The following is a 26,231-nucleotide window of genomic DNA, read 5'->3' as shown; positions in this document are numbered from 1 at the left end:
ACTGGAGAACGTGGTTGATGCACGGATTGCTCAGCTTTTTGACGCGCAAAAAGCTCGGCAAAAAGTAGAAGGAAGGCATTGACTTCCCGGGATATTTTGGTCGTCGGTCGACATTCGACAAGGCAAAGAAACAGAAGAAGCGTGTTCGATTTGAAGGAGTATCCAGTTCTTCTTCTTCTTCTTCTTCTTCTTCTTCTTTTGATAGTTCCTCTAGCTTCTCGGATTCGAGCGAAGAAGACAGAAAAGGTAAAAAGCGAAGCAAGAAACAAAGCTTCGGAAAGGGCAAGAAAAAGGCAAAGAAGGCTACATCTCGCCCAGAGACTGACAGTTCTACTGAGGACTCAGATTCTGATCATGGAAGCTTTTAGGCGAACAAGAAGAAATTTTTACAAAGCCAACCAGTATGACTTTCTCGAAGATGAAAGCAAGAAAGTCCGAGAGTTTAAGGAAGGTGGCCACTCGATCAAGTTTGATACTTTTTCAGGATACTCAGATGCTTCTAAGGCTTTGTCTTTTATACAACAGTTTGACATCGCTTTCGCGGGAGGACGCTATTCAGAGCACTTCAAGATTTGGAGAGCTACCTCTGACTTTAAGGGGAATGCTCGTACTTGGTGGTCCACTCTTCTTTTAAACAAGACTGCGCCAATTAAATGACTGAAATTTAAGAAGCTTTTTATTTCTTCTTGGTTAACGCAAGAATATGAATGAGATATACGAGCTGCTTGGAACCATCTTCGGATGACCAAGAAAGACACAATCAATGCTTATTGTGAAAGATTCTAGAGCTCTTTTCTACCCGCCTCTTCATTCAAGAAGATCTCGTTCAGAGAACAGATTGAGCAGTTTACCTTGGGTCTACCTACAGAGATCCGAGATCACTGCTTGGAACAAAAGTCAGCTTCTATTGAGGAGTTGATGAGTCATGCGAAACGGGGCTTTGTCATTCACTCTGGCAGTCTGACCTACCCCACAGATGAGGCCATGACACAACGAGCCGAACAGACTTCTGGGAATGAAAGTAGAAAGAAAAAGAGTAACCCAGAGAAAAATGATGCACGACCCAAGCTTACTCCTGAGGAGAGAGCTCGCTTCATTAGAGAGGGGAAGTGCTTTGGATGCGGGGAACAAGGACATATCTCCGCGAAGTGCCTTAATAAGGCACAGAAAGAACAGAATGATAAAGACGACGACAGGTCTGAGAGTTCGAGAGCAGCTGAGGAATGTGGCAGAAAAGGCAGATAGAAAAGCAGAACTGGTACCACATGGCGTGGGACCTGCACTGAATCTAATGAATGAAAGTACAAACTTTGCCGCTTTTGGGGCAAAGTGAAGGATCAGGAAGCTCTTTTGAAGGAGCCAAGGCCAACTTCTTTTCACTTGGAATTGGCGGCTCGATTTGGAATTACGCCCGATAGACTGACGCCACAGGCAGAGGTAGTTCGACTGACACCCGGATGGGATGTTGCCATTACACCGAGCATTGGCAAACTTTGTTTGCAATGACAGGGGTGTTCAGGGCACGCGAGTGACGTTCTACTCAGGATCTCTTGGTACCACAAGAACTACGCCGTGGTTGACTACCGGGCCAAGAAAGCGACTTTGATAAATGAAGGGCTTAGAGATTGTACTTGATGAACTTCAGTTTCTTACTCATTCTTTTGGGAGAGAACTGAACGATGGATAAAGGTTGAATATGTTTTGACCTGATCAAAAGAACGCCAAGATTTTTCTCCACTCATGCCGATTGCTTTTCAGAGGGCCTGAAGATCATACCATTGATCTGATACCTGGAAGCACGTCATCGAATCGGCCACCTTACCGTGTGAGCCGAGTACAGAATGAAAAGATTATGAACCCAGTGAAAGACCTCTTGGAAAAGGGTCTTGTCGAGCCTAGTACTTCACCGTATTGCTCTCCAGTGTTGTTGGTTTTGAAGAAAGACGGATCTTGGAGAATGTGCATCTTGTCGAGCCTAGTACTTCACCGTATTGCTCTCCAGTGTTGTTGGTTTTGAAGAAAGACGGATCTTGGAGAATGTGCATCGATTATAGCACTCTCAACGAAATCACCATCAAGAACAGATTTCCGATTTCTAGGATCGATGATATACTCGACAGGTTACAGGGATCCTCGTGCTTTAGCAGGATTGACTTGAAGAGTGGATATCATCAGATCAGGATAGCGTCGAGAGACGTCTACAAGACAGCTTTTTGGACGACTTTTGGGTTATTTGAGTTTTTGGTGATGCCTTTTGGCTTAACCAATGCTCCTGCGACATTTAACCGGATGATGGATAGGATTTTTCGAGAGTACAGGCTATTTGTTGGCACTTTCTTTGACGACATCATTGTTTTCTCCAAGAATGAGGCAAAACACAGAGATCATCTGCTTCAAGTCTTTCAGGCATTACGAGATCACACGTTAGTGATTAATGCAAAGAAAAGTGAATTTTTCCTACCAGAGATACACTTTTTGGGACACATTGTGTCAGCAAGCAGGAGTGCAAATGGACCCGGCCAAGATAGAGACTATCCGTGATTGGCCCGATTTGAGGAATGTCCATGAAGTTAGAAGCTTCTTGGGATTGTGTTCGTACTACAGGCGGTTCATACGAAAGTTTGCAGAGGTTGCTTCCCCTTTGCATACCTTGACACAGAAAGGAGTACCTTTTTCGTGGGGACCCACAGAGGTGACTGCCTTTCGGACATTGAAAGAGAAATTGACTACAGGACCAGATTTAACTTTGCCGGACTTGCAGAAGTCATTTGAAGTATATTGTGATGCTTGTGGTCGTAGTCTAGGTGCGGTCTTGATGCAAGAAGGCCATGTGATAGCTTACGAGAGCCGTTTGTTCTCTAGGTAGGAGATGACAATACAGATCTATGAGAAAGAGCTTTTGGCGGTTATCCATGCTCTTACTCAGTGGTGGCATTACCTACTCGGAGCGGATTTTACTGTCTTTATAGACCATCAGAGTTTGCGCTACTTCTTGTCACAGAAGCAGCTTTCGGAAAAGCAGATGCGATGGGCGAACATCTTGTCACAGTTCCACTTCCAGATTGTCCATGTGCAGGGACAGAAGAATGTGGTGGCAGATGCTTTGTCTCGGAAACCGTTGGTTCTGGTTGTTTCCGCGATACATCATAGGAGCTTCGAGGATATGGTCGATCATTATGTCACAGATACAGATTTTGCAGATATTTTTCACACGGATACGGGATGGGGAGACAGTAGCTGGATACTCCCTTCGGGAAGGCTACTTGATGAAAAAGACTATGTTGTGCGTTACACAGCCGTTGAGGGATAAGGTTATGACTGAATGCCATTGTCCACCTTTTACGGGTCACCGCGGCATTGCTACCACCATGAAGGGGGTAGAGAGATACTTCTTTGGGCCGAGACTCAAAAAGGATGTGGAAGAGTTTGTGCGTAGTTGCTTGGTATGCCAGAAGGTCAAGTTTGACAGGCATAAGGCACAGGGATTGTTACAGCCTCTACCCATACCCACCCACCCTTGGGAAAGTATTGCAATGGATTTCATTTTTGATCTCCCGAAAACACAAAAAGATCACGATGATTTTCCGATTACATGGCACGTCTGAGACGATTGTCTCCGACAGAGACCCCAGATTTATGAGTTTGTTTTGGAAGGCAATTTGGGAGAACATTGGCACGTAGTTGCAGTTCTCGTCATCGTTCCACTTGCAGACTGACGGGCAAATTGCCAATTCAATGATTTTAGATTTATTGAAGTCTTGTATCTCGGATCAGAAGACTCAATGGGAAAAGAACTTACCTTTGGTGGAATTTGCCTACAATAACACGATACACTCTTCGACGGGGAAGACGCCATGTGAGATTGTTGAAAGTGCTGCAAAGGTTCCATCCTTCCTAGCACGAAAGATTAGATATTGGAAGCGGATGAATATTGGCGAGATTTGGATACGGCTTTTGCCAAGGTTCGCTAGACTTTGCAGGAGTCTCAAGAACGACAGAAAAAGGCAGCGGATCGCCATCGTCGCGACTTGAAATTGAAGGAGGATGATTGGGTGCTCTTACGTTTTGAGAAGGCACGCCTAAGAAAGAAAAAGGGAAAGGAGAGGCTTTTTCCAAAGCTTAGTATGCGATACTACGGACCTTTCCAGATAACTGAAAAGATAAATGATGTCTCCTTCTGATTGAAACTGCTAGATACTTGGAGGATTCACAATGCATTGCATGTGAATCTCTTGAAACCTGTTAAGGGTGATGTGCCTGATGATGGGGAGCCTGATGAGCAACCCGAAGTGGAAGAAAACGAGGAGATCCTTGTTCGTGAACAGATTTTGGCACATAATGATACAAAGAAAGGTAAAGTCCGAAGGCGGTTCTTTGTTAAGTTCAAGAACTTTCCTGCATTTGATGCGAAGTGGATGGAGGAGGAGGACCTAGCAGATACTCCTCGGATTGTGAAACTTTACCTCGATGTTTTGGTTTAGCATAGTCTACTCCAAACAGAACCCAGAACTTCAGCTTGGCCAGAGATCTGGTGCAATGGGATGCACAAGAGGGGAGTCACTCCGCTCCCTTGTCAACAGATGCCTCGATTTTGATACTAAAGTCACTGATGTCTCTTTGAGCTTCAGGGATACTGAGAGCTGACAGTATTCTGCTAGATGACTTTATGAAATGGAATTCCTGATTATGATACTGATTTGTTCTTGACTTCTTGTGAGTTCAGGAACTGATAGCCGAAATGATTGCAGCATTTTGGTCTGATTGATCTCGAATAGACATGGTTGCAATAGGGGTTAGTCAATCGGACATCGATGAGGTCCCGATTGGACCTAGATGTGATTGCTAGCCACATTGCCGATAAATCATGGTCTAAGATCCGAATGAATGTTGAATGTCATGTGATGTCTGGTGATGTCGTGTGATGTGACTGTCGATTTTGTACATGTGCTAGATGTGTGTTCCTAGTACGTAGGTACTAACAGTCAGTGTCTGCTAAGACGGTTTATGGCTTTTGTCGGTTTTGCAGGCGTCAAGGTAGTTTTCGTATGTCGAACGGAACCTCTCGTTCCGTCCGGCCGGACCCGTCCCGTCCCGTGCGTTCCGTTCGTTCCGTCCGGCCTGTTTTTTTCGGCAGTTTATGACCGTTGGCAGCATTTTGACCGTTTTGCAACGTCCAGTTTATAGGCCTTTTGGAGCCGTTTGCAGGCAGCTTTGAAGCCAAATGCCATGCTTATTGCCCATGGGCCATTGGCACATTGCCATGCTTATTGCCCAAGGGCCAATGCCCATTGCTCAAATGTCAAGCCTCACATGCTCTTCCTCTCCTATTTAAGCAACCCTTCCCCTTTGTTATCCAACACAACCTACAACTACAAGCTACAAGCTTTAGCCCTAAGCCTCTCAATGCTCTACCCTCTCATCTCCATGTGCTTCCATTGAAGCTTCAAGCTCTCAAGCTCTCGAGTCTCCATTGGGTCTACCATCTCTCTCCTTCAAGGTCCCTTGGGTGACACCGTGACGGGTCTCTCCTTCAAGCTTCCTTGGGTCTCTCTCTCTCTCTCTCTCTCTCTCTCTCTCTCTCTCTCTCTCTCTAATCTATTGATACATCGTACATCATACAGTATACTAGTAGCTACTAGCTACATACTACATAATGCCGCCTCCTCTTCATGAAGCCTTTGAGAAGCATTGCCGATATTTTGAGCGGGTGGGGGGCAAGCAAAACTCTTGCAAGTGGTGGTGCAAATATTGCCCAAAAGCTATGACCTCTTCCGTCACCCGTCTCATCATCCACTTGACAAAGATAGGAGGACAAGCGGGGCCATGTCCTAATATCCCCGAAGATATCCTTGCGGAATGCAAGAGAAAGTATCTTCCATTGAAGACACGCAAGGGTAGAGTCACCTCGGATGAGTTCGTGTCGCCGGATGTTGATAGCTCCGATTCGGAGGAAGAGGCCTCTCCAACTATGTCCATGGCTACCGGTGCCACCGCGGCCTCATGTGATGGTAGTGCCTCCTCCAAGAAGTCCAAGAAGTCCAAGGGGTCTTCAAGTGATGGTGGCCGGCCTCCGAAGACGGCAAAGCAAACTTCTCTTGCGAAATCGGTGGGTGGATGCTCCGGCCCCTTGTCTTTCCTCAAGGAGAGACAAAGAATCGCGGAAATAGAGATTGCCCGCACGGTGATTGAATGCAATCTCTCCTTCAACATTCTTTGGTTGGAGCGATGGAAGAGGATGATCATAGCAATTGCGGCGGTTGGTCCATGCGAAGGGTGGACGGGTGTGTCATACCATGACATGAGAACAAAGAAGCTTGATGAAGAGAGGGCAAGGATTGACAAGTCACTTGAGCCCGTACGTGCGGGTTGGGCAAAGTATGGATGCTCTATCCTCTCCGACGGATGGAGCGACCGCAAGAAGAGGGGCATCATCAACATTCTTGTTTCTTGTCCTCTTGGCACGTACTTCTTACGGGCGGTGGATGCGGGTTCGAGAGGGAAGAAAGTGACCGGGGCATTCATTTGGAAGCACATTCGCCAAGCCATTCTTGAGGTAAAACCGTAAATCGAGCCTTTATGTCTTGAGCAATTGCCAATGAGTCCTATGTTTTAATTTTTAAGTTTTAACTCTTCTTGTCACAAATGCCTCTTGTGTAGGTTGGTGCGGAGCATGTCGTGCAAGTGATTATCGACAATGCTTCAAATTGCAAGGCAATGAGTAAGAGGCTAGAGAAGGAATTTCCATCCATAGTATGGACTCCATGTGCCTCTCATTGCCTTGACCTTCTCTTTGAAGACATAGGGGAGCTAGGTTGGGTGAAAGATATCCTCAACCAAGCACTCTCCATCATCAATTTCATCAATGGCAAAGTGAGGGTGCTTGCCATTTACCGCACCTACTCCGACCTTGAGTTGAAGAAGCCATCGGCCACTCGCTTTGCCGCCATGTGGCTACTTTTAGAGCGGCTCTATGACGTGCAAAACAAAATACAAAAGACCATGGTCTCCGATGAGTTTAAGGAGTGGATGAATGGAGAGTCCGCCGCTTCCCAACAAGATGCAAAAGCCATCCAACGGCTTTGCTTGTGGGAGGAGTTTTGGCAAGAAATTAAGGGTCTTGTCGTTGCGATCTTGCCCTTGTACAAGGCTCTCCGCATGACCGACATGGAAGGGGCAACTATTGGGCTTCTATGGCACTTCATGGAGGAAGCTTACAAGGAGATTGAGAAGTCTACAATCCTAGATGGGGCTCCCGATGGAACACGGTATAACTACATATTTATTATTACATATGTCATTCTCTATATATTTAAATTCTACATGCTTGTTTCTCTACTTAGTACATTTCCTCTCTCTTCTTGTAGTGATTACCTCGAGGACTCTCCCAAGAGAGACGACATTCTCCTCCTAATCACAAAGCGGTGGGATTGGATGAAGAGACCTATCCATTACTTTGCGGCTCTCTTGCATCCAGCTTACAAGAAGCCCGAACTCTTTGCAAATCAAGAGCTTATTGAGGAGCGCAACAATTACCTCTTTAAGGTGCTAAAAGAAGAGGACATTGGAGCATTTCTCCAAGAGGTAATCAACTATAGCGACCAACGAGGCACCGCATTTACTTCCAACTTGTGTTGGAAGCGGCAATCCTTGGTGAAGCCTTTATTTTGGTGGGAGAGCTTTGGCTATCAATTGCCTACTCTCAAACGACTTGCTTTGAGGGTTCTTGGCCAAGTAAGCGACAAGCCTCAACCTTTTACATTCTATGCTTAATCTCTTCAACTATTGTCTCTTATAGCTTATGCCTCTCTTGATGTGTTTTAGGATTGCTCATCGGGAGCATGTGAGCGTAATTGGTCCGCATACTCCCTCATCCACACCAAAATCCGAAACAAGCTCTCAACGAAGCAATTAGAGCGACTTATCTATTGTCGCTCCAATTTACGCATGTTGCGCTCTATGCATGAGATGCCTATGGCTCGACAGGTATAAATTATAAATTATAATCACTACTCACTCCATTTTCTATACTCTAGAGTCTAGTCTTTAATTAGTTTGAATATACTAATTATGTTTTCATTGTCCAATGTTGTAAATGTCAAATAGGTCAACGTGGATGAGCTCACACTTACCATTGACACTCTAAAGAGTGTCAATAAAGAGCAAGACCCTGAGGAGCAAATGATTTTTTGTGAGCTCTACTTGGAGCTTGAGGAGATTGATCACCGGGTTTCTCGCACACGATCACGCAAGAAGGTCGTCATCCATGGAGTTACATCGGCTACAAGAGACAGAGGTGCCAGGGCTACAAGAGGTAGAGGCAAAGCATCAACAACACCCACGGAGGCTCCTAGGACCTATGTGCGGCGTGGAGGCTCCTAGGACCTATGTGCGGCGAGGCTCCGGAAGCGGCTCTTGTGCGGCGGCCATCACTATGGAGGATAGAGAGCCTCGAGAGCCAGAGTATGATGATGAAGGCAACCTCATTAGTGATGGAGATTATGAGCCGTCATCCTTCGACTCTTGTGAGGAAGAGGATGATGTTGATGAGCAAGGCTCAGAAGAGGAAGATGAGGAAGATGATGAGAGCACTAGTGACTAGTGACTTTACTATTTAGTCTCTCTATTATGGTGTGTCACTTTTTGAGTACTTTGTAGCCCTTGCCACTTGGTCCCCCCACTTTTTTGTATCCCTTGCCACTTTTTGAGTACTTTGTAGCCCTTGCCACTTGGTCTCTACTTATCAAATTTCAATGATCATTTTGGTTTATGTAATGCTCATTCTCTTTAGTCTTTGAGTCTTGACTCTTTACATTGTACTATGTACTATGTAGTATTGTAACTACTAACTTGTAATCTATACAAATGTCAAGTTTCTATAAGTAAGTATTAAGGCCTAAGCCTTAGGCCCTTAGACTTGAGAATTATTTGTTTTTTTAAATTTGAACGTACATAACGTCATCGTACATCATAATTTTTTTTAGTTCGTTTAGTACCGCACATCATCGTACGCGTACAAAACGTACGGGACCGTACGAGACTACTATGGCAGGCGTAATCGCGGTCGATTACAATGCTTTCAAGAGGTAGGTATGTCACAAAGTGATGACGTGGCGGACAGCAAAAACCCTAATTTTTTGCCAGAAACCCTAATTTCCGAAAATCGCGGAGGCAAATTTTGCTTTTTCTCTACCTAATGAGAAAGAGAGAGAGAGAGAGAATGCTTTTGCTTTCAAGTTTTGACTCTCTGTGAGAGAGAGAGAGCAATTGCTTTTGATTTGAAGCTTTTGGGCATCCCTTGTAACCTTTAAATTAGTGGTGAGGGCCTCACTTCTCAGAGCATCTGCACGCAGAGTTTGAGAGTGAAACCCTAGCCACTCTCTTGTACTACGATCTGATTAATATAAAAAGAAATACCGAAAGGGGCGCCAGTCTTTGGGGCCAATATCTCTAGGCACGGAACTCCGCCGGGCCAGTGTACATCTATTGTGATCTGTGACTTGTTTTGAGGTGGTTATTTGGTGCTGTCGCGGTTGATTCTTGACTTGGAGTGTCCAAGTTTGTTACAACATGAGCAGTGTGAGGTGTGCAAGACATCACTCCTAGCACCACATTGTACATAGAATGGAAAGCTTGCAGTCAATAGCTCTTAATCTGTGACAGACAACAAATGAGTCCTCTCCTAGCTTAAAAATCAGCGCTACCTTCTTCTGCATGAGGAAAGTGCACCAAAATGTTACACTTGGCACGTTTACAATCAATTTCCCGTTTCGAGGTTGCCGCTTAAAAATCTCCCGATTGGTTGCCCAATTGACGTTGCGACAGAGTTCTAAAACTTTCACCTTGTCATTCCGAAGGTAATGACGCGAACACATTTCACGGCCCAAAATAGTAGTTCCCTAATTTTTAGGAGATGCTTCCGTTGGACTCCCACTGGTCTTTTGACCATCTATCCTCATTGGGACCGCATCCAAAAGTGCAATGTGGCCCAACTGTTGCATACTTTTTGTTGCTGATCCCACCTTGACTTTATGTCTTTATTGAGTTCACTCCCTCCATATGCTAACCAATGCTTTTATATGCTTGTGATTATGCTTGATTGCTTCTGAAAGTCCCTGATTACGCATAACTTCGCATGCAGGAGACTATGTATGCGAGTTCGGTCAGTCTGCCTCTTATTAATGTGTGCTAAAGATGATGAATGTTCAATGTACAAAGTGTAGAGGTTAATTAGTGTGAATATCGGCTTTCGCAACTTCTTTTAGTTGGTATATACCGCTTTTTGTTGATTGGGTCAGTTTTTTTCAACGAGCTATACAATGATGAAGCTTCCGTCCATGAGGACATTGCTCCACAAAATGTAGCTGAGGGTGATGTGGATAAATGTATCTCCACTCTCGAGGATCAAACCAATTGAAACTCAGGAGATGTTACCACCCAAGTGAGGAATGCATGATCATGAGGCTGGTCCTAGTGGCGAGTGGGGGCCATGGGCTGTTACAAGTTGGCACCACCCCTAGGGCGTTAGGGCCACTCGAACCAAGTATTGCAAGCCCTAAAAACGCGGCAGTGCTGACATGGCACAAATGTACGGACCAACCCTGAAAACGAGGAGCTGTTGTTGACGTGGCACAATTGTGCGAACCATCTCAGGAATCACGGAACCGGTTGATGTGCCATTGTACGAACATCTACAAAACGTGGAGTAGCTTTTTGATGCCAAATTTTGAGTTATTGAAGCATTTGGGCAGTAGAGCTTTTCATAGCAATTGCTTTTGGGGCCAAGGGCCTTTAAATATGTACTTGGGGCTCTCACTTTGGCATTCCAAGTTGGTGGCAGCATAGCAGAGACTCGATAGTTGTACCTTTGTGGAGCAAGACAATAAAAATATCGAAAGGGTTGCCAAGGTATTGGGCCAGCTCTCTGGGAGTGGAACTCCGCCACTCTTTGTCTCGAGTGGAGATCTCTCTCTCTCTCTCTCTCTGTGTGTGTCTAGGGATACCGATAGTTGTACCCCTCATTGGTGCCCTTCTTGCCACCATTCAAGGGCATCACGGCAAGACAGGCTTCTGTCAAAGTCAACAATGCGAAAGGATAGAGACAAAGGAGGGGGGGGTGTCATGTGACACATCCAACCCTATGTGTCCGTGGACAAGTTATAGCATGACCAGGGTTCCGTCAGTCCAGTCAGTCTAGATTAGAAGTGATCTGGCACTTTTGTGAGTCTATTCGTAGACCGTGCATGCCCAATCACTTAGTATAGATGCATATCCTCTGGTTGCACACAGCATGATCATAAGCATTCCCATCAGAATCCATCAGAATCCTTCAGGGGAATTTTCTAGTGCATTTAGCCTATTTTACCTATTTTTGACATTTTTCACTTATTATTTTTAAGTGACTTTTGTTGGAAAGTAGGTAGGGCAATTTTGCTAAGTTAATATATAAAGCAAACCAGAGTTAGCACTTTCTGGCAAAAGAGGCAACAGGAGCCAAGCTCAGCAGGCAACTTCTCCCTTGGTGGATTTCCTCCAAGCAAGAAGAACCTCCCCTAACGTTTTCTTCATCAGCCATTGCCTAGCGTTTTCATCATCTGCACCATCGCCAACAAGCCTCAACCTTGGCGTTTTTGCATCAGATCTTCTCGCAAGCATCCCACAACACCTAGCGTTTTTGGAAGCATCATCAGCTTGGCGTTTTTGCATCAGATCTGCACCGCCAGAATACCTCAGCCTGCAGCGTTTTTCAGCAATTAACAACTTGCAGATTCAGCCCTAAAAGAGGTAGTAGATTCGGCCCGGAAGACCATCAGTTTTCAGCCCTAAACCTGCAGATTTTCAGCGACAAAGACCCACAAAAACAGGCCCCCAAATCAGCGTTTTTGGATTGTAGCAGATTTCAGCCCATAGCGTTTTTGGACAGCAGATAAAAGATTGCAGATTTCAGCCCTTAGGTCGGTCTCGTCATCACCGTCGTCATCGCCGATATAGCCTAAGACTTGCATCAGTCACATGCATTCAGTTTGTACCAGTTTGTGCAATCATAAGTAGACCACTCTCGCCGACGAGAGTGGGGCCTTCGGAGGAGGGTTTTACAACATCTTTGGTGTCGTATCTCTCTTCTCTCTCTATCTCTCAGTCTCATTCACTTGCACGCACAGTGTCCATTCACTTTGTTTGTGATCATAGCATTCTTTCATTAAGAACGGAAGGCTCTCCCTTCCATAAGAACAAAAAGGAACCTTGAGCACAGTTCGGAGCACTCATCTTGAGCAAAGCGCAAATATTCATTCCGCTGCACCTAACATTGGTATCAGAGCTTTGGCAGTGTTCTGTATCACTCAAGGAAAGAACCACAAGAATCACAAGAATTTTTTTGCTTGTTGCGGTTGCACGAACCCAAGTTCACTTGGGCGTGTCGATTCTTAATCGTGTTTTGTTGAAGAGTGACAGGAATCCCAAGAAAGAAGGGCTTGTCTAGCCTCCCCTTGTGTCTCTTTTCACTCATTGAGAGCGGACCGTGCACTTAGCAGCCGGCCAATCGACGTGAGGTGGTAAAAAGCAACCTTGGTGTGAGCGCAAGGCTGCCAAGGGGTGCGCCCGCGAAAAAGAGCAGAAATCGGGTTAAGAGAAGATCCTTCTCGAACACATGGTTTGCAAGCAAAAGAAGACTCTCAAGAACCTCAAGAACTCAAGAACCCAAGAACCCAAGTTCCTCGTGAACTTAAGAACCCAAGACCACAAGAACCCACAAGAAACCACTACTTCAGTAGATGGTCATCACTCGAAGCGGAATGGATACTTTGCTTGGAGGTGATGAGCATGAGAGAGGCGAAGAAGAATTTTTCCCACTAGGAGGTTTTTCCGACCCTCCCCCTTCCCCATCTACGTCAAGGATTGTGCTAACCATAGTTACATGGGACGGCGGGTCGGGGTCGAGAACGGGGACGGGACGGCAAAAGTAAGGAAACGGGGACGGGGGTCGGAACGACAAAAAAAAGAGAGTTTTTTTGGCATTTTTTGACCTACACACATGCCACACACATAGAGCATCACTTTGACCATAAATTTACACTAAATAGACCAAAGAACACGAGCCATATAGGCGGAAATGTGCTAATAAAACATCGATGATCGATGGATACAAAATGAGAAGTGCATGCCACAAGGGCTCAAGAGTCAAAAAGCCTAAAGGACTTAGGACAAGCCTGAGGCCTCAAGGATAACAAAAAGTACAAAGGGCTATGTAGTAGGTAGAGTCGTAGACTCAAGAGTTTAGACTCGAGAGTCGAGTGATCAATGATCATCAAACTCAAGAAGTGCTCGCCTGCTGAATCTCCATATCGTCGTCGTAGTCGACGTCGTCAGCGACGTATGAGGGCTCGGGAGGCTCGCATTGAGGCTCGAAGTCCTCCTCTAGCTCCTCCAAAAGAGTATCGGCCATAGATGGATTCTCTTGTGCCATCTCCCATCAGTGAAAGGATCTGCCTTGTGTGTGACGCTCTTGGCAAGCATGCGCAAGTTAGCGCTCACAAACACCAAATCATTGGCCCTCTGAACCCCAAGGCGATTCCTCTTCTTAGAGGCAATGTGGCTGTACACACTCCATAGTTGCTCCAAGCAAGTAGTGGTACATGCTTGGCTAAGGACACGAACAACCAAGCGCTGCAAGTGTGGGCCATCTCCTCCATAGTCCTCCCACCACAAAACCGAGCCAATCTTGTTGCGATCAAGCTGTGCATCTACACATCCATAGGAGCCCTTCTGTTGCCTGTAGTTGAGTAGCTCGTCTCTAATCTTGCGCCTAATGTCACTGCTAGGCTCAAGGCGCTCCAATGCAAGCCGCCATCCTTTGCTCACCTCCTTGTCGGTCTCTTGACGCCTTCCATGAAACTCGGGGTCAAGCACATAAGCTGCCGCATGAAGTGGAGAGTAGTATCCATTCCACCTCGACTCACACAAGCCATGAATCTCCGCATACTGAACAGGGTCAGGCACAAGCTTCTCAAGTGCCTCTATCATCCGATCCATGGCTTCGTAGACTTTGCCAATGCATGGCTGCAAGCCATCCACCACTCGAAGTAGGTGTAGAATAGGCTTGACCATGGCGTCAAGAGTCTTCACCTCCTCCCACCAAGTGGCGTCATCGGCCCATTCTCGCCATTTCAATCCTACTGCTGATGTAGACTCCGGCATGTCCTGGAACTCATCACTGAGAAAGAGGCCCCTTAAGGCTCCGCCACATGTAGACAAGCGGCCTAGCATAAGCCAATTGAATGCAAATCTTGTCTCTGAATATTTGAGCAAGGACAAGTGGCTCCTCTTTGAGAATTCATGGCGTACTTTTTGATGGTTGAGACTTTTCGAGAGGCGTCACCAATGGTGGGTGAAATCCATGACAAGTTGTCCTTGAGGAGGTTATTGAGGCAATGCGCCATGCAAAATGTGACATGGATGCTGGGATACATGCCCTCAATGATAGCTCCGGCTGCCCTATTTGACGCCTCTCCATCTGCAACCATACAAAGGACATTCTCCGGGCCGGTGATCTCTATGGTGCTTGTCCACTCCACACCAAGCATCTCGGCGGCCTTGCCACTATCGGATGCATCATGTGACTCCACAAAGTACATCTCCCCCCGAGAGTAGGCCACCACCCCGTGGATGGACCGCTTGCGGGTGTCGCTCCATCCGTCTACAAGGAGAGAGACGCCATTGGTCTCCCACAAATCCTTTGTTGCTTGGGCTGCTTGCTCCACGGCAAGCTTCTCTTTGTCAAGGAGGGTGGTGCGAAGCCTCTCCGATGAAGGTGGCACATAACAGGAGCCATATTCCCCTATTTTCGTAACCATGGTTCGAAAGTATGGAGACCTATCCACACAAATAGAGCATGTTGTGTTAGTATGGAGAGTCGAGAGTCGAGAAGTTATAACCTATTAAATGGAAGATTGCAATGTGCATATGCCAAGGGAACCTCACCGCGAAGCATGGAAGGCAATGTGGTTGTGGAAGAAGAATCGGGCAACCGACCTATCCACCTCTTCCTTCAATTTAGGATTCCAATTTTCGTTGAGAGTGCTTTGGCGAACGGAACGGAAGAGGACGGTGTAGATGCATGGCTCTTGAAGCTTCGAGAGATGTCTTCAAGGTTGGCTCCCCTTTGCTCTCGCGGTGTCGCCGTGGCCGAGAGAACGTCCCCTCTTGGCCGCTTCCGCAACCTCATACACCGTGAGCTTCCAAGAAGATTCAACTTCTTCTGGGGAGCTACATGAGGGCAAAACTTCACCTCGTGACCGGGTTCATGAAGAAGATGGGCTCGCACTTTGTTTGAACCACCAGTTCTCTTGTATGGGCATAGCTTGCATGTCCATGGTCTTGCACTGCCACCTTTGCCACGCGTGCTAAAGTCGACTTTATCCCACCACGACCATGTTTGCACGGCGGGCCTCCTTCAAGAAGAACCGGCTTGAGAAGTGGAGCTGGCTTGAGATGACATGATGGTGGAGAGACTCGAGAGAGTAGAGCTTAGAAGTTAGAGGAGTTAGAGGAGAGCTTGTGTGGAGAGAGAGTAGAGGAGAGCTTCAAAGTGGGTAGAAGAGGGAGAGGAGAGCTTCAAAGTGGGTAGAAGAGGGAGAGACTTGAGAGTGGAGACTCAACTTTCAAGGGTAGAGTGTAGAGTAGTCAATGGTCATGCTTGAGCCTTGAGCAATGAGGCTTGAGCATTGAGTAGAGAGGAGAGCTTGCCAAGGCCCCCCAAAATATGGCAGTTGGGCTGCAAATAGCCGTTTAAAACGGTCATAAACGGCTACTTAACCCCGCCTGAAAACTGCCGTTCTTGGCCGTCCCCGTCCGACCCCGTCCGATCCGGTCTATCCCCGGTCCGTCCCCCTGCGACCCGCCCGTCCGGCCAGAGATCCGACCGTCCCAAGGCGTCCCCTTCCGTCCTCGGCCCGGTTACGGCTGTCCCCCGGCCCTAGGGCCGGTCCCCCCCGTCCCCTGTAACTATGGCGCTAACTCCTATGGAGGAGTTAGACCAAGAAAGAGAAGCAGACAGAAAGGCCTACGAAGAAGAAATGGCAGCCATAGATCGTGACTACAAAGAAGAAGTGGCAGCCATAGAACGTAAGTACGACTTGGAAGAAAAAGAAAGTCAAGCAAGATTTGATCGCGAGACCAAAGCAAGAATGCAAGAGATGTTGCGACTCTTTTCTCAAGTTCAGGCACAGATGCAAGAGATTCGGGAAAAGGAGACTCTCTCAGTCTCTTCTTCTCCACAACATGATACACAAGATTTGCATGATGATAAGCATGATGATTTGAGTGATAATGCTTTGCATGATGATAAGCATGATGATTTGATCGACAATGATGAGCATGATGATTTGATTGACAATGATAAGCATGATGATTTGCATGATCAAGATGTGATTTTTCACAAGCCTGATGAGTTGCATGAAGAAGATGTGATTGTTTACAAGAAGGATGATGTGTTAGTTGATACTTTGTGAAATCTTTATCACCGTTATCTTTGTTCAGCTTGTCTTTGCCTTTGTCCTCCTGTGAGTTCCTGCTTTTGTCTTTGGCTTCAAACTCTCGAGCCAAACAAAGCGTCATGTCACATTTATAGCAACTGTGGCCGGACCTCGTGGGGATCGAGGCAGCTAACTAAGTACTAATAATGCCATCCTTTTCAAGCGTGCCTTTGCCTCTGTCCTCTAGTTGGTTTCACAATCTCGAGCCAAACAATTTGTCGGTTTCTTTGAGAAATGTGTCAATGTATAGGCCGCTAATTGGATGGTTGATCTGCTATCCATAGCCATTTGCTGGTTTTGGTCAATGTTGCTAGCGCTTGAGCAAGGGGGGACTTTGTTGGTTGCAAGATCTGGATACTTTTGCTCCTTCTCGCACTCCAAGGGCCGTACAATTCCACCAAGCCGTTCCACACTGCTCTCCAAAAAATTTCCATTGCCCTGGCTCACACTTCTCCAAGCCACACAAGAGGAAAACTCCTCCAATGCTCTCTCTTGGGCTAGTCGTCCTCTAGCGGTGCCAAAACGGGAGAGTCGAAGTCCTTCACTTGCTTGGGCACCAAGGTCCTCTACTTCGAAGCCGCTTCTCAAAACTCTCCCAAGCCAACCCAATTAATCGACTTGTGATACCCTCTCTTGGGATCCAAATTACCAAGGTAAAGCTGCCCACAACGTTTTAAAACGTTGCCAGAGACCCAAGGCAGCACGAGGAGGAAAGGGAAGGGGAGAGAGGCGTTTCAAAACGCCGCCGGCAAGGGGAGGTACTGAAGTCGCGGCGTATCAAAATGTTGCGTGCAAATGAAGGTCGCTGTCGACAAGCAAAGAAGGAAAGAGAACGTCATTTGTGCAAGTGCTGTAGTTGCCACTTCAGTTTGCAGCGTTTTGTAACGCTTGCAGAGAGAGAGCCAGCGGACACCAAGAGGGGAGACAATGGAGGTCGGCGAGGGGGGTAGAAACGCCAAGCGTTTTGGAATGCAGGGAGCAGCGCTAGTAGAACACCAATGGGCAGCGTTTTAAAACGCTAATTGCAGAGAGCGACGACGCCGACGAGGGTGGTGTAGTGGTAGACGGCTCCCTTCACGGTTCTTCTTCTCAAGTCGCCTTGCTCCACCAAGATCAAGGAGCACGAAGCTCTGATACCATGTCAAAGTCAACGATGCGGAAGCGTAGAGACCAAGGGGGGAGAGAGAGAGAGAGAGAGAGAGAGAGAGAGAGAGAGAGAGAGAGAGAGAGAGAGAGAGAGAGAGAGAGAGAGAGAGAGAGAGTCTCCTGAACCAGTCAACCTTGGCTATGAATAACTAATACATAATACGATGGGGTCTAAGGGTTGCTTATATAGCAACCTCAGTAAATTACCCTACCCAGACTTTTACAAACAAGTAAAATAAATACCTAAAAGCCAAATTAAATAATGGGATCACATTAGGCAATTCACTGGAGATGCCAAAGCTTTAACAGCTTCCACATCATGAAGTTAGGGCATTGCGATGCTCTTTTGGGCTTGTCGTGGCACGACAAGAACAATGCTACCATTCATATTTGAAAGTGAACCATCACTTTGGTGCAGGATGGCAGGCGAATCGTCTTTCCAAGTTTGACTACCAAAAACCAACCCGAAATGATTTTAGTTTTGCTCTGTATTTAGATACTTTCGAACCCTGTTGAGAATACTGCTTACAAATTGTTTGAAATAGAATTTATCTGGTTTAAACTTGTCTTGGTGCTGATTGAGTTTTCTTGATTGTGGTCTTGATTGTGGTTTTAGATGCTGGTTTTAATGTTGATTGAATTATCTGTTTCAAATAGAATTTATTTGGTTTAATCTTGTCTTGGTGCCACTTCAGTTTTCTTGATTGTGGTTTTTAATGTGGGTTTTAATGTTGATTGAATTATTTGTTTGAAATAGAATTTATCCTGTTTAAACTTGTCTTGGTGCCGATTGAGTTTTCTTCATTGTGGTTTTAAATGCTGGTTTCGATGTTGATTGAATTATCTGTTTGAAATAGAATTTATCTGTTTTAAACTTGTCTTGGTGCTGATTGAATTTTCTTGATTCTGGTTTTATATGCTAGTTACAATGTTGATTGAGAACCTCTGGATGCTGCTTTTTGTGGCCTAGGGAGTGTCTAGTTGTATGTGGTCCTCTAATTGACGCAGGCTGCGGTTTGGGGAGCGTTTAGTTTTAATTGGAAACCTTCGAGCGACATAGGGTGCAGTTTGGGGAGCGTTTGGTTGTATATGGCCTTGGAACGACGTCGATTGCGGTCTGGGGAGCGTTCGGTTGTTTTATGTTGTATGTTTGCACATGTGAACTTTGTCTCATCTGTAAAGCATTTTGTGAAGCATATGAGTCTGATGCATCAATAGTTCCAAATTGGATGAGATTGCCTGGGTATGTGATCTTAGTGCATCAAGAGTCAAGACACCCATTTAAAGATAAGCGCACTCTGGGTGTGATGGCTAACATTGCTACGCTAGCATGTCAAGAGCTGAGATGCGGATGAGATGACTGGATGAAATCTGATTGTGGAATTGTATGGTGTAATGCGTGGTAGATAATATGATGTCTGGATTGATGGGCATTGGTATGTATGCATAAGGGAGTGCCTGCTAAAGAATCGGATCGAGTTTTGTAGTTCTAATCGTGGAGGATTACTGTTCTTGCAAGAGGGGGATATGTCATAAGTTAGTTACGTGGCACCACCCCTAGGAGTCAGGGCCACTCAAACTAAGTGTGGACAACCGACGGAGATCTTGTAAGCCCTAAAAACGCTATCACTATACGTACACCTGCAAAACGCGAAGCGGCTGTTTGAGGCCAGATTTTGGGTTACCGAAGCTTTTGGGCAGCAAAGCTTTTCATAGCAATTGCTTTTGGGGCCAAGGGCTTTTAAATATGTACTTGGGAGTCTCACTCTGGCATTCCAAGTTGGTGGAAGCAGAGCAAAGCTCTGATTGTTGTACCATTGTGGCGCAATACAAAAAGAAATACCGAAAGGGGTGCCAAGCTTTTGAGGCTAGTGCTCTCTCGGAGTGAACTCAACCACTTTGTCTTGCGTGGATCTCTCTCTCTCTCTCTCTCTCTCTCTCTCTCTCTCTCTCTCTCTCTCTCTCCCAAGTGTGGTAGATTGGTTATGCCATTTCCCTCTTGAATAACAGGTCTTGAGTTCCACTCCTTGTCGGCTAGATCTTTAAGGTCTCTTAGGATAGTTTCCTACGACGTTAAAACTCTCTTCTTCTTCTTCTTCTTCTTCTTCTTCTCTCTCAAGTTGTTTTGCAGTGCTAAAAGTTTGTTCTTTTCAGTTGCACGTGGTTCCTTCCTGTTACAGGGGCCGAGATGGCAGCTCAAAGATCTTAATCCTCCTAAATTTAATGGGTCTTTGCACAACCATAGGGCAATACAATGGAGCAATGTTTCTCTAAATGGGAGCAACGCTTTAAACAGTGACACAGTTACAATGATGAGGCCAACTTGCCAAGATATGCATGGTACATATAATTTACTAGATATTGCACATAGAAGGTGGCATAGGATAGAGTAAGATAAGTTAGTGCCCAAGACTTGGGCCCATTTCAAAGCGATGTTCACAAGAAATTTTATGAGTGTTGATGAGCGTAGTGCACTTGATGCATGGTTCTTTTTGTCTTAGAAGAACATGACCGTACAAGAGTATGTGGACAAGTATTGTGAGTTTGTTTTGAAAGTGTGAGAACATATTCCTAACTTCTTACAAGTGCACAAACTTACGCTATGATTGAAAGAAACTTTGAGGCCTCTTATGCACAAAGAAAAATGTAGTGTATTGAATGAGGCTATTGAACTTGCTTGTGTTAGAGGATAGCAAAAAGGAGTCGGTCCAACGTAGCCAAAGATCCTCATGGAGCAGGTCTCCACGTCCTCTAGTCCCTAATGCACTTGTGATGCAGAAGTCTAGTTGGACTTGGAAGTTTTTGTACAGTGTATGACTGTTCGTACCCCACGATTGTACGATATACATTCATACGGCCGTACTTATACAAATACGGTTCAACCTTTTTTTAATAAAGTTTGTAGCTTGTACCTTGAGTCTTTGTTCTTTGTGCTCATTCCCTAGGTCATTTTTCATAACTTTGTTAGGCCCTTTAACCTTAGACTGGTACAATCCTAAGTTATGAGGTAATTTGTATATGTGTTTTATGGTTTTAAAGAGTTTTTTTTAGAAAACACACCGTATTTATCCAAACCGTACGATATAATTTGAAACACACAGTATTTTCCTGTACGAAACTGTTGTACTTTACCGTATGACCGTATAGCGACAACCTTGTTGTCTAATGTGGGGGAAGGAAGCTAAGGATCCGCATATGACCACTATTCTCTCAGATATTAAAAGGAAAGTTTCTTCTATGGTAGAGAGAGTATTTATTTGTTCAGTGCAAACCCCGTAGCAAAGGGAAAAAGCCAGGAAGGAAAGCTTATGCTATGGATGTGTAGGCAAACATAAATTCAAAGACTCCCCTAAGAAATCTAGAGTGGCAATCAACATGGTGTTAAATCCTTTGAGTGAGGAAGATGAGGAGGAAGAAGATGATCTCCTGATGACTTTGACTCTCCTGCAATGTCTATAGACTGTTGCAAAGAAAGTGCGAAGTGTGCTAGATGAAACTTCCTTTGCTCAATTTGCGTTTGTCAGCCAGATCTGCGTCTTTGGGTTTTCAGCCCATTTTCGGCGGTTTTATTGGTCACTTTGTGTCATTGACACCTTCCACAAGTTGGTGGGCACCTAGGGTACCCATCAAGGCTTTGTTTTTTCAGCAAACAAAAGGTTTTTTGTGCCAAAAATTGTAGCAAAAGTGGGCTGCAAATTGATCTGCGTTTTTGCAATAGGAGGGCAGCGCTCAGCTTCTGGACCCAGGATCTTGCCACCACCTACCCGGCCTTGGCATCCGGTGCCTTGCTGACGAAGTTCCTCTTCAAATCTACAGATTTCAGCCATTACTCCTTGCTGTTTTCCATAGTTACAGGGAAAGGCCATTTTTAGGTCCCCGTTCCCATCGCAATTTCCCGTTCCGGATCCCCGTTCCGTGTTTCTAACGTGAGTATCCGAAACAAGGAATGACATTTCAAAGATGTTGCCGTTCCCCGTTCGCCGTTTCCCGTTCCGGGTAACTATGCTATTTTCTCTGTTTTTAGCCCATATGGGGCAGTGACAGTGATTCACCACCCTTCCATACTCCTCTACACCGCTCCGGACCCTGCCGGGAGCGTACGAGCACGCTGAAAATCGCTGGACAGCAGCGGTTTCATCACCTCGCAGTTGCGTTTTTGGGTGGACAATAGACACTTGGCTTGCGTTTTTCACAGAGGATCAAGTTACCTCTGCTAGGACACCATCCGATGGTGGTCCGCGCGGTCTCTCAGTAACTGCTGCAGTACAAGCTTCGACATCGGCTTGATCCTCTACGGGCGTACGATCCTTGGGAGATCCATTCATTCCAGCCATCATTCGGCAGTTGCGTACTTTAGAGGGGGTGGTGACTTGTGGTTTGCTATGGACACACCTATGCACTCATCAGAGGAGTTCACACGAGATATGGCCATGCTCATGGCATATGGGGTTCCGACATTCGTAGAGAAGACACCACCATCTTAGGTAGACAATCACTTACCATTTGACCTCGACATGTCAGATCACTTGCTTACTCAAGAGCATCTACATGGACTTAGGGAGAGGATCTTGGATCTCTTCCTGGACAGGTTCATTGCTTGGATATACAGACTGGAGTGGGACTTCAGTTCTTTGGCGCGAGATGCGGGAGTTCAGGCATCGTGCGACTACATCCGGAGTCACCCGGAGCTTGGCTTGGATGGTAGTGCAGTTGATCTTCTACACTCCTGATCATTTGGATTGCTACCTTCAGAGTTGCTTACACTCACCCTCGGTAACCTTACAACAGACTTATCCCCTGACCTGGGTAGTAGACCACTCCCAGCTCATTCACATTGAGAGCCACACCGAGATGTGGCGTTGTTGATGCGGATTCTGTTTTGGTTGACATCAGAGGATTGGAGGCAAGAGATACAGGCAAGACGACGCAGACAGATTGGTATGGCCTTTCCACTTCTTAGAGGATCTTCATAGCGCAGACTTCTTTGTTTGGCTTCCCTTCTTCATACAGGATAATTACGGTGCAGACAGCTTGGTCTGACCACACCTCTTCTCAAAGGCCCTCCGCAGCGTAGATTGTTGAGTCTGGCTTTCCTCTCATCTTGGATTACCCTACCTACTGACAGGACGCCATCCGGTGGTAGTCCGTGCGGTCTCTCGGTGATTGCTGCAGCTTACGATAGCTTCTACAGTGCAGACTGTTTAGTCTGGCTTTCCTTGATTCCAACGAGTTTATGGCGCAGATTACTACATCTGGCCTTCCTAGAGTTTTACACAGGTTCATGCATTGACATGCTTCCTTGCATTCTCATGACGGTTCTTGGGCTTCTCCATTTTCTCCAGACGGTTTGACTACAGACACCACAGATCCTATTGGGCAGGACACTTGCAGGTCTATTGGCACTTTTTTTACGACAAGGAGTTGTTTTCACACTCAGTTCGGGACCTTCACGTAGTATCTTCACAGTGCATTAGCGGAGTACAGCAGTTTGCTACACTGCTCGTGACGGCACTTTACCATGGAGATCTCTCGGCGGTTCGGACACCCCAAATTGCTGCTACACTCATGGAGTATTGTCCTTTAGTGGACATCGCAGCAGACATCTTCATCATTTGCCTCACATCTTCGGGTCCACGCGGTTTGTTCAGCATCAGGTGCTGAGAGGGGGTGTTAGACTTACACCACTCTGCTGCTTCACAGGTCTAGGGCATACTTGTACGGCTAGTATGTCTTCGGGTTGGCCACCCATAGTCTAGGTTGTACTTGGTCCGAGCGCCCACATATATTTGCATATATCATTTATCTGTTGGGTCGTGGGGATTTTCATCAAGCCTTGCCCTACCTCCCCTTGGGCATCAATTTATGGGGCCAGGGGGGTACCCTCCCACTTCCACATCTCACAGAGATCACACACCTGATTGTATTGGGTCTCTTGCTCATGGTAGTCATGGGGGGCTGATCGCCCCCTCTTCCACATCTAGCGTTTGTGTTCTCTCTCTCTCTCTCTCGCTCTCTCTCTCTCTCACACACACACACACACACACACACGCTTGTGCACACCCGCGCTCTCACATGAGAGAGAGAGAGAGAGAGAGAGAGAGAGAGAGAGAGAGAGAGAGAGAGAGAGAGAGGTATTTATTTTAAATTTTTATTTGCAGCTTTAAATGATGCCTTAAGGGAGGAGGTTCAGAGGCTAAAGGTAGTGACAGGCCAAATCAATTGTGGAAATGGGGAGCTGAGTCAGCTTCATCAAAGACAAATACAGGGACAGCCAACGAGTTATCATGTCAATGGGTTCGGAGGGATTTTGTCAACAGGTATAACGATGGTATCAGCAGAGAGCAGATTCATGCATGCAAATTCTTAAGGTTCTTTAGATCTGTTTGGGATGGAGGTTTGGCCTTATGTTATTCTTTATTTTTTGATTGGATTCATTTATTTACAGTTCCAGAGCAATGAGCACATGTGTCTTACAATTTTTTTCCTCAACTGCATGGTACCCATGTTAGCTTTTTGTAGAAGGCATGATGTACAGTGTTATAAAACAGATGGAAACGTGGTACTTAATGGCATCCTGGCATAGTGCATCCACTGGGATGTTCTAGACTTTTTTTGCCGTATTTGACAAAAGATATATGTAACACTTTTTACCTAGAGACTCATCAATAGTCATATCATACGAATATGGTGTACTTCGCCACTGGACTGTATGACTAGTAGACTACAATACAACACACCGTACAATATTAAATACTTTTTAATTAAAGAGTTTAAAGAAAACACACACCGCATGATTGTAGACCGTATGATATTAATTATAATACGTTGTATTTTCCTGTATAAAACTGTACCCTACTTTACTGTACTGCGGTCATTGCACATTGTCAAAGTTGATCTTATAGCGCATATATTATTCTTGATCAAGGGGTATTGGCTTTATTGTAACTAAGACTTGAGATACCAAATTAAAGGTAGGAAAATCAATTTCTTCCCACTGCAATATGTCAAATAAATGTTGCCAGGATGCAGAAATGATATTTTTATTTGAAGAAACCCATAAATTGAATTTGCTTCCAAATAAAAGGATGCAAGAAAGGTAGTCAGACAAGTCTTACTTTGTATTTTAATGACTTAACTCTCAGATGTTTCTACAAATGGAGGAGGATAGTGTTCTACAAAATTTAGGAAAAGGAGACAATTTTTCTCTATAAAGTATAATTGTGATGTCTTGATTAGAACACAATCTCACTAAGATCTTGGTTAGGTTTTGGTTTTTGGGATTGTTGGCAAGCAATTTCTTTTCCCACATCTTGAGTTGTTCAATTTACAAAATAATGTTTTCTATCGACTTTTCCATGTACTTCCAAAAAAAAAAAAGCTTCATTGCTCTTCATGTGTTGTTCATCTAGTTTACAGGTTTTTGAGAGCTTGGCACTGCACTGATGGAAAATGTAGTGTTTCCTCTAGTTCTTTAAATATCATCTCCTGAAAGGAGAAGACTTTGGAAGGCGACCCAACTCTTGTAATCTCACTCCTTGTACAGTATCCGCATTACTCAAGTATTTGGTTGTAAAGTTATGGATGAGCTTAGTCCATTTTCACAAGTGCAACATTTACAGATATCGTGTGCAAGGTATTTCCCAGGTATGTGAACACCGTGTTTGAGAGTTCTTTGGCCTCTCAAGTCTTGAAACTACCCATGTTATCCACTTATTACTCTTAAACTTTGATTAAAGTTATCTTTACAAATAATCTTGCTTTCCTTTGGGAATTGCCTATGTATACACAACAAGATGTGAAAATTTTCGCATGTAAGAAAAGGGAGCCTTTTTCAGTGTTTTTCATAACAATGCATAACATCATGAGCTTTTGCTCGAGAGGCACCTCATACCTAGCTAGGTACGATTGGCGATAGGGGATTGTCGGCCCGATGGGGGCCAGCGGTTCGCTACCCCCAATCGTACCTAGCTAGGTATGCGGTGCCTAGAGGCCTCACAGAAGCTCACAATGTTGAGGTAAGTTAGAATGGGGGAATTATTGTGAGAATTTGTTCAAAACTTCCTGTGATAGCGACTCAACTTCATCCAAAGACGTTGGATCTAATAGCCTTTGACTAGCCACCCTACACTATTGATATTGGCCTCGCTCATAAGCATGTAAGTATTGAGGTAGAGGCCCTTTAAACATTTTGAATTGTTCCACTCCCTGATGGTGATTGCACTAGTAAAAGCTTCCGAAAACCATGGAATAATTCAACATTTTTTTTTGAAGGTTACCCATGTTGCTGGATAGTTGGAAGGTACAAATAAGTGTTTGGTGTAGTATTGATCATATGGGCCAGAGTGCATAGGACACACATAAATGTGTTTCTTCCGTCTCTTTCTCTTTCTAGCATACTAGACTTAAAGGATAGCATTCTCAAGTTTTTACTTATATGGAAAACTTAGAAAAGGATAGTTTCCACTTATAGATTCAACAACTTGTCTAGCTTGCAAGGCCCTTGGTAGCCGTAAGTTTCCTATGACTCTGACAAAACTCGAGAAAGGGTAGGTTGGC

The 26,231-nt window shown here is 45.3% G+C and overlaps 2 protein-coding genes across 4 annotated transcripts in view; both read left to right on the top strand.

The window, feature by feature from the left end:
* LOC147445398 (transcription factor RF2b-like) overlaps positions 1 to 25,295 on the top strand; it is a 34,499-nt gene extending 9,204 nt beyond the window's left edge. The window contains exons 4-5 of one of the 3 annotated variants that reach the window (XM_086524906.1): positions 23,834 to 23,992; positions 25,085 to 25,295. In XM_086524906.1, coding sequence (XP_086381032.1) covers positions 23,834 to 23,992; positions 25,085 to 25,164 — 239 coding nt within the window. In that variant the 3' untranslated portion in view covers positions 25,165 to 25,295. Of the gene's footprint in view, positions 1 to 23,833; positions 24,359 to 25,084 lie in introns of those variants that run through there. The other 2 variants (XM_086524908.1, XM_086524907.1) reach the window with 2 other exon arrangements.
* On the top strand, positions 5,654 to 8,379 carry LOC147445399 (uncharacterized). Its single transcript, XM_086525958.1, has 5 exons — positions 5,654 to 6,553; positions 6,658 to 7,265; positions 7,365 to 7,731; positions 7,822 to 7,983; positions 8,104 to 8,379. The coding sequence occupies exons 1-5, from the start codon at positions 5,654 to 5,656 to the stop codon at positions 8,377 to 8,379; spliced, it is 2,313 nt and encodes a 770-aa protein (XP_086382084.1).
* Positions 25,296 to 26,231: the final 936 nt, after the last annotated feature.

Source organism: Adiantum capillus-veneris, chromosome 12, assembly GCF_014529385.1.
Source record: "Adiantum capillus-veneris isolate H3 chromosome 12, ASM1452938v2, whole genome shotgun sequence".
In the NCBI taxonomy this organism is placed as follows: domain Eukaryota; kingdom Viridiplantae; phylum Streptophyta; class Polypodiopsida; order Polypodiales; family Pteridaceae; genus Adiantum; species Adiantum capillus-veneris.
The sequence above is the reverse complement of the archived record's forward strand: the minus strand, read 5'-3'. Positions and strand labels throughout refer to the sequence as shown.

Bases quoted from the DNA above. Each gene is read 5' to 3' on its own strand.
- LOC147445399 (XM_086525958.1), top strand. From the start codon at position 5,654: ATGCCGCCTCCTCTTCATGAAGCCTTTGAGAAGCATTGCCGATATTTT. The intron at 7,732-7,821 runs GTAAGCGACAAG...GATGTGTTTTAG, and splicing joins CTTTGAGGGTTCTTGGCCAA to GATTGCTCATCGGGAGCATG. The intron at 7,984-8,103 runs GTATAAATTATA...AATGTCAAATAG, and splicing joins AGATGCCTATGGCTCGACAG to GTCAACGTGGATGAGCTCAC.